The sequence below is a fragment of the Dipodomys spectabilis genome, unplaced genomic scaffold, assembly GCF_019054845.1.
Source record: "Dipodomys spectabilis isolate Male_0828 unplaced genomic scaffold, ASM1905484v1 ptg000199l, whole genome shotgun sequence".
Classification (NCBI taxonomy): Eukaryota; Metazoa; Chordata; class Mammalia; order Rodentia; family Heteromyidae; genus Dipodomys; species Dipodomys spectabilis.
Window position 1 is genome coordinate 409480 of NW_024870876.1, and position 8660 is coordinate 418139.

The window sequence follows — 8660 nt, forward strand, 5'->3', positions numbered from 1 at the left end:
GGATCGCAGTTCAAAGCCAGCCTGGGCAGGAAAGTACATTAGACTCTTATCTCCAGTAAACCACTAGGAAAACCGGAAGTGGCACTGTGGCTCAAGCAGTAGAGCGCTCGCCTTGAGCTGAAGAGTGCAAGGACAGCGCCCAAGCCCAGAGTTCAAGCCCCAGGACTGACCAAAAAAAATTATTGTAAAGGTGATGTACAGAGGGTTCAGTTAGCCAGGTAACAAGTACATTTCTTTTTGAACTGTGTCACGTCCTCCCTCATTCTTTCCCACTTTTTCCCCTATCAGCTTCCCTCCCCAAGTTGTGTAGTTCATTTCCAACATTGGGTCTAGACCTAGCTTGTAAAGGCAAGTGTCAGTCTAATACCAGAACGCAAGTGAGATAAGGGAGTTGGCTTTCCTTTTTTAAGTATATGATAGGATGAAACTTCAGGTAATTAATAACAAGTCATTTGTCCATATTCAAGTTTTCAGTTAAAAGATCAGATCTTTTTAAAAGAGGTTGTAGATGTTGTCATTTCTGTTGTCTCTTGATAGTACCTCACTAAACTACCTTGAGGAACAATTGAATCTTTGGAGAGTTGCTTTCTGTAGTCTGAGAAGTAGAGTTGATAGTATTTACTTCTCTCTCCTTTATGTAGGTTTTAACTTTTTTATTTAAATGAAAAAAGACCTTCTCATTGCATGGTACAAGGTAAACATTTCATTCTTTTTAACAGCACAAATAATGAATTGAAACTCTCACATAATTTTTTTACCCATCTGATTGCATAGATATTGTTTACAGTGAGAAGTCCCAAAAGGTGTCTTATGGAAGTGGCACTGTGGCTTAGGTGGTAGGGCCCTAGACTTGAGCTGAAGAGCTGAGGGAGAACACCCAGGCCCAGAGTTCAAGCCCCATGACTGACCAAAAAAAAAAAAAAAAAAAAGGTGTCTTGCACTCAAAGGCTAATTCCCCTCTCCTCCTCCCCAGCTCTTATTTGCATTGGCTTATCTACCAACTGTAGAGTACCCAGTGAATGTAATCATTTTCTATGGTATTAAAAATGGGTACCAGTGGCTTTACACCTGTAATCCTAGCTACTTGAGTGACTGAGATCTGAGGATTGTGATTTAAAGCCAGCCTGGGCAGGAAAAGTGCATGACAATCTTATCTCCAATTAACCACCAGAAAACCAGAAGTGGCTGTGGCTCAAGTGGTAGGTGCTAGCCTTGAACTGAAGAGCTGAGGGACAGGTCCCAGGCCCCGAGTTCAAGCTCCACAACTGACCAAAAAAAAAAGTTGAGAAAAGTTAGGCATATTCTTCCTCCAAGATAAGTAACCATGCCCTTCATCAAATATTAACCATGCCCTTCATTGAATATGCCATCAAAAGCTTTTACAATTTCAAGAATGTATATTTGTTGGGGCTGGGAATGTGGCTCAGTGGTAGAGTGCTTGCTAGCATGCATGAAGCCCTGGGTTCGATTCCTCAGTACCACATAAACAAAAGAAGCTGGAAGTGGCGCTGTGGCTCTAGTGGTAGAGTGTTGGCCTTGAGCAAAAGAAGCTCAGGGACAGTGCCCAGTCCCTGAGTTCAAGTCCCAGGACCAACAAATAATAGTAGTAATAATAATAATGTATATTTGTTACGTAGACAAATCAATCTACTCTGGATTCAGAGATCTTTGGCACTGTGAATACAGTGCTACAAAGACTAAATTTGTACTTTAGGTGGTACATTCAGCTCTTTCAGGCCTGTAGTGTCTTGTCTTAAGTACTTTTATGGACTTAATGATTCAGTTTTCAGTGCTATAGTGTTTTTCATATAATATGCAATATGGCTAGTTATATGCATGGATTACTATGGTTTTTAGACAAAATACTTTCTGAAACATTTTTATATTTTAGTCAGATTTATGTTCTCTTTGTGAAAAATGAAAGCTTAATAATGCCACTTTTAGAATCATATTTTGATGCTTCCTGAGAATTTCTGAAACTGCTACTGCTATACCAAAGTACAGCATTGTCAGGTGGAATTTCAGGGTATGTATAAACTGTTCATTCTGAGCAATGCATTTATATGTGTTTTGACTAATATAAAGAAACCTACAGATATTACATTGGACCAGCTGAATCCATTTTATGGTTTCTTTTTTAATTCAAAAGCATCACATAGCAAATAATTTTTTTTTAAAATGGAGTTTAGTTACAAACTAGTTGTTTCTTATTTTTTTTTCCAGTCCCTTTTTGCTTTCTTTTACGACCACATGAAACTTGAGAAGCCACCTAAACCTATATCATTTAGTGGAGTTGGGCAGTTCCCAGTGTCCAACAAGAAGGCCTGGTTTAGGCTGCGATGGCCACTGTCATTCCTGGTGATTTGTCAGAAGTAAGAGATACCCAGAAAGTCCCTTCAGGGAAACGTAAGCGTGGTGAAACCAAACCAAGAAAAAACTTTCCTTGCCAACTGTGTGACAAGGCCTTTAACAGTGTTGAGAAATTAAAGGTTCACTCCTACTCTCACACAGGAGAGAGGCCCTACAAGTGCACACAACAGGACTGCACCAAGGCCTTTGTTTCTAAGTACAAATTACAAAGGTATTACACTCTATTTGTCTTTCAGATTATATTTTCTCTTTTGTTGGCCATTTGAAGCCATTGTAAGCGTATGTATCTGTATACACATTTCTCAGCTGATTTGCAGAGTTAATGTTAAGTAGATTAGACTTTAGTTAGTTCTTAGTATTCTAAGTCACATGCCTTTATGTATTAATGTCTTTGATTTGTTTTTTTTTTAAATAAAATGCTTAATGAGAGTAGAATTTCCATTTGTAGAAAGAAATTGCGACAAGAAAAGGGTATGGACATTTACGTGAGTATGTTCAGTGTTGTTCATTTGTTTCTGTAATGCTAGCTAAGAACCAGCAGAAAACTAATGTGGCAACTTAAATGGCTCAAGTTTTGCAGTATTTAGATGATATTAACTGTTCTCATGGTTCATACTAAGTTAAGCAATTTCTATTACTAAGGGAGTTCTATATTAGCGTGATAGTTTAGTTGCCCATTTGAAAACTGAATACATACCAATTTTGTGGTGATAATCACTAACAGAATATATCTGTGTTTAAAGGCACATGGCTACCCACTCTCCTGAGAAAAGCCACAAGTGTAATTATTGTGAGAAAATGTTTCACCGGAAAGATCATTTAAAGAATCACCTTCATACCCATGACCCCAACAAAGAGACATTCAAGTGTGAAGAATGTGGCAAGAACTATAATACCAAGCTTGGGTTTAAACGGCACTTGGCCTTGCATGCCGCAACCAGCGGTGACCTTACCTGCAAGGTATGTTTGCAGACTTTCGAAAGCACAGGAGTGCTTCTGGAGCACCTTAAATCTCATGCAGGCAAGTCATCCGGGGGGGTGAAAGAAAAAAAGCACCAGTGCGAGCATTGTGATCGCAGGTTCTACACCCGGAAGGATGTCCGGAGACACATGGTAGTGCACACAGGAAGAAAGGACTTCCTCTGTCAGTACTGTGCACAGAGATTTGGAAGAAAGGATCACCTGACTCGACATATGAAGAAGAGTCACAATCAAGAGCTTCTGAAGGTCAAAACCGAACCAGTAGATTTCCTGGATCCATTTACCTGTAATGTGTCTGTGCCTATAAAAGATGAGCTCCTTCCAGTCATGTCCTTACCCTCCAGTGAACTGTTATCAAAGCCATTCACAAACACTTTGCAGCTAAACCTCTATAACACTCCATTTCAGTCCATGCAGAGCTCGGGATCTGCCCACCAAATGATCACAACTTTACCTTTGGGAATGACATGCCCAATAGATATGGATACTGTTCACCCTTCTCACCACCTTTCTTTCAAATATCCATTCAGTTCTACCTCATATGCAATTTCTATTCCTGAAAAAGATCAGCCATTAAAGGGGGAAATTGAGAGTTACCTGATGGAATTACAAGGAGGCATGCCCTCTTCATCCCAGGATTCTCAAGCATCATCATCTAAGCTAGGGTTGGACCCACAGAGTGGGTCCCTAGATGATGGTGCAGGAGACCTTTCCCTGTCGAAAAGTTCTATCTCTATCAGTGACCCCCTCAACACACCAGCATTGGATTTTTCTCAGTTGTTTAATTTCATACCATTAAATGGTCCACCCTATAACCCCATATCAGTGGGCAGCCTTGGAATGAGCTATTCCCAGGATGAAGCACATTCTTCTGTTTCCCAGATCCCCTCACAATCACAGGATCTTCAGGATCCTGCAAACGCTATAGGTCTTGGGTCTTTGCACTCACTTTCAGCTGCCTTTACCAGTAGCCTAAGCACAAGTACCACCCTGCCACGTTTCCATCAGGCTTTTCAGTAGGATTCTGGGACGTGGACTTAGTACAGAAATGTATGTATAGTCCTGCCTTAGGTGACCATTTTACTTGTAGTGCCTCCTTTAAGACAATATGAAATTTTCTGCTATTGTATAATACCAGGTTTCATTAAGCCAGTATAAAATAGAAACTAGCTTCTTCAATGAGTTTTAGAACCATTCATGTACAGTTATGTTTACCTGGGTATTTTATCCTGATTCACTGCCAGTTGCCAGAGTCTAAAAGCTTTTTTTCCATATAGAAAAGCCATTATTATTAATAAAGTTTTACAAATCCCATATTCAAATTATTTTAGACCTTAAAATTTTTACTTTTTCCCAATAACAATGGCTTTACCTTTTGACATTTGGCTCATTTTTTAAAAATCTACAGTAGAATGTAAATTTCTTAAAATCCGTGTGAATAACTCAGTTTTAAATTTTTTACTAGCCACTAAATTGATTCATAATCAAATGTTTTTAAATACAGTTTGGGAGGTAACAGATGTTTCCTAGATATTTTATAACTCAGATCAATAGCTATTTTGAAGACTTGCTATTGTCTGACTAAAGTATTTGCTACAATATTATGAACATAATAAGAGAAACAAAACTTAAACACAAAGCGCCAGTATTTGTAGCAAAAAGCAGCTCTTAGTAAGGTAATATAGCATTCTATATTGATAGTTGGCCCTTAATTAGTACACAAGGGATTTTGCTGTGTTTAAGCCTTTTTAACCTTTTACTATCTTTCCTTTTGATAATACTAGTTTATAACATTGGAATCTTCAGCATCAGTATATAGACAGCTCTCTAATCTTTTCCACCTTTCCCAGCCAGAGGGTGGCTCAGGCACACCAGCAATTTTATTTGCTCATTGGTCCACAGTTACTCCAGAATCTAGAGCCATTGTGGAACTGTGGGCAGTAGATACATTAATCCCAGAGTGGACTGGGATATATTCCTCTCAGCCTCTGGGAGTGACACAGATGTTTAAGCAGGAAGGTAGATGTAAAGCATTCATGAAAGCTGGGAATTTGTCTAGGGATCATGTCTGGTGTTGCCAGGGTTGAAAATGGAGCCTTTAGGAGTAAAGTAAAACCATATCACTTCCATCACTTCTTGCTGAATTCGATATATTTTTCTCTTAAGAGCCAGAAGCAGAAGACAAAAACAGCAGTCTTGCTCCTATGATGTATTCTTATTCAGTTTGAATCTAGCTTTCCCTGGTTATTTTCAAATGGAGAATTTAAAACTTAAATGCATTAGAAAACTATTTAAGGAATTACTGCAGAGTTTTACAGAACTAAAAAAATATACAGTAAAACCCCACCTTTACACATCTCTAGGAAATGGGAGATATGTTGGAAATCAGTTGAATTTTGTAGACAAAGTAAAATAAAGCACATATTATCTTAATATGAAAACAGCAATCAATATTGTATTCACTAAAGAAAATAGTGATAGGCTTTCCGCACATTAGATAACCAACATCATCTGTTGAGAGATCCAGTTACATTTTTTCAAGGATCATTTGAACATCAACCTAGGAAATTTACCTATTAAGCACTTGTTAACACCTTATTTTTGGACTCCATCTATTGGGGTAGGAACAAAACAGAGAGATTTATAGAAGAGTATATCCTCCTAAGAAAAAAAAAAGAAAAAATATTTCTGAGCACTCATTAGCCCTATATGGAGCTTTTTTTCCCTTTGGTAGGGCCATTTATCACTGCAGATTGCAATGTTTACCAAGCATTTGAAAAATGAGTGCAGATTACTGATCATAATACATTATTTAAAATATTTGGGAGTAGTATAATTTGTGAAGAAAATGTAAATTGTAATGTAAATGGGGGTTTCACTATATATATTATATATTATATATATATACATACACACACACACACACACACACACACATGTTTATCGCACTTCATAGAATCAAAGTTGCTCTCTGAAGGAGCTTCGGCTCCTGATATTTTATCATGCTCCTATTTTTTTAATCTTAGGAGCAGTAGTTTTTATACTTATGTATTTAAATTTTATTATGAAAAATTACATTTTATTAAAAAGTGTGTTCCAAAGGCATTAAAATTATATATGTTAATAAGGAAATACATTAAATACATTTAAAAATTTTTCAAACTGCTCCTAAGCTTTTGATTAGGAGAATATTACATGGAAAGTAGGCTTTTGCTCTGCTTCATTACTGCTTTCTTTAGTTTCTATGAAACAGATTGCTTACCTAAATCTTCAGTTGAATGATTAGTGTTCAATATTGCTTTAATCACCATTTAAAAAAAAGGAAAAGAGAAATTTGGTGACAGAGCACAAGTACATAGAAAACCTATTTTTAAATAGATATCACAGATGGCAAGTGTGAAAGCACTACTTTGTTCTGCCTAAAATTTTGCTTAAGAAGTCAAATAAGTGAATTGTGACGTTGGCCTTCAATAGGCTGTATTTTACTGCTAATTAAAAAGAAAAAGGGAGTACCTGGATTTATGAAATAGAGCATTTTGGAAGTGGGGAATGGCTCCATATATGTATATTTATATATACTACTTTTTTTCCTAATTCTCACTGACATAGAATTCAAACAGTCATCTTCAGGGCAACAGAATTAAAATTGTGGAGTCTTTTTCTTAATTGTACCTTTCTGCCTCTTGTTGCCCCACAGATTTGAAATAGCACTTCACAGTAAAAGAGAAATCAGCTAATTTTTTTTTTTTAGATTGACTGAAGTGGTCACTAAACCCTTTTTGATAGAATTTCTATTAAAGATGAGGCAAGTTTGTTTAATTGCACGATATTCTAATAAGGATATAACACATAATTGGCTTTTCTTTTAGGAAATTGTCATTTGATTTTATTTGAAGTAGACATGATTAAAAATAGTTATTGCCAAGGCTGTTTTGATTCTTTAGTGCCCAGAATCATCATTCTTGACATTTCTGGTAGTGCCTTAGCTTGGGGAAGAAATGGGGGGGAGGGTATTAACATTAAATAAAAGCCTATTAGTATAGAATTTGGACCTCAGACAAGATATTGAACCTCATTCAGTTTGACTTCCACATGTATGTACAAACTAGGTCACCAATCACAGAAGTGTAAGTGGAAGCATCTTGGCACTGTAAGCAATATTATCCGTTCGTTTATTCAAATACCTACCATCTTTGTATAGTAACTGGTCACTTAAACTTTCGTTTTAAAATCCTGTTATCAAGTTCATTTTTTTTTTATTTTGATTTTCCTGGCTGACCATGCACCACTCTGTGTGCAACTTTTTTTATTTCATTTAGTGTTTCAAGCTGTGTACGTTTGCCTATTTGTTGCTTGTGCTTTATTTTTCTTAGTCATTTGTGGAATATAGTGATATATTGTGTTAATTTGGACAGTAGCGGTTTTTTAAAACCATATACTGACTGAAACATGAGCCAGAGCTGATTGCTTTATTAAGCTAATAATGAATGTTATAGAGTACATATTTTCAGGATCATTCATCTAGTGAGCAATACACTTATTATAGGCCAATATTTTTTTAAATAGAGCTTGGTCAACCTCTATACTACACATATTACAAGATATAGCACTTTCAAAATGAATCTAAGCCTTTACAGAAACTTTCTTATAGGTATGCCTTTTATTTTAAGACTTATAATTTGTTTCAAGTGCCATTAGATGATATATATGTAGGCCTTTGATATATAATGCTTTGTGTACAAAAATGGTAGATGGTATTTTAAACAGGTACATTTTTACAGTGTTTTCTTATCAATTTGCTATATTGCACAGAATCAGTGTGTGTCTTTTCATAAGGTTTTACAATGGTTTATTTTTTTACAAGGTTTACGTGTCTCAAAGCACACTGTCTTCCCAGTCTGTAAGTTAAAGAATACCAGTTCACCCAAGTTGCTTCTAGCCTACTGAGATCCATGTGACATCGGAGGAGATCTTTTAAATGTTGAGTATTTGTCATTAGCAATGGCAGACTGTTTCCTCTGACAAATGAGTGCCTGAGTTGTGTGTGTCTTGTTTAAACTGCGAGGGCTACAACACAAATCATATGTGTTGATTACATCAGTCCACAATCGCGTAAGTTTGTGATTAAAAGCCCATAGAGAGTTCCTTTTAGGTCATATAAAACAAGACAATGCTACTAACCTTGGTAATAGCACATTTAGGATGCCATTAAGCCCTTCTACAAGGTTTATTAACCCTCTAAGGGTGGAAGGCAATGTCATTTGATAAATTATCTAGCTCTAGAAACGAAACAGACAGAACTATTGCTA

General features: G+C 36.6%; 1 protein-coding gene across 2 annotated transcripts in view; it reads left to right on the forward strand.

The window, feature by feature from the left end:
* Window positions 1-4671, forward strand: part of Plag1 (PLAG1 zinc finger) — a 32552-nt gene extending 27881 nt beyond the window's left edge. Inside the window, exons 1-2 of one of the 2 annotated variants that reach the window (XM_042696129.1) lie at window positions 2320-2581; window positions 3114-4671. In XM_042696129.1, the coding sequence (XP_042552063.1) occupies window positions 2340-2581; window positions 3114-4371 (1500 nt within the window). In that variant the 5' untranslated portion in view covers window positions 2320-2339 and the 3' untranslated portion in view covers window positions 4372-4671. Of the gene's footprint in view, window positions 1-2319; window positions 2582-3113 lie in introns of those variants that run through there. The other variant, XM_042696131.1, reaches the window with a different exon arrangement.
* The last annotated feature ends 3989 nt before the right edge of the window (window positions 4672-8660 follow it).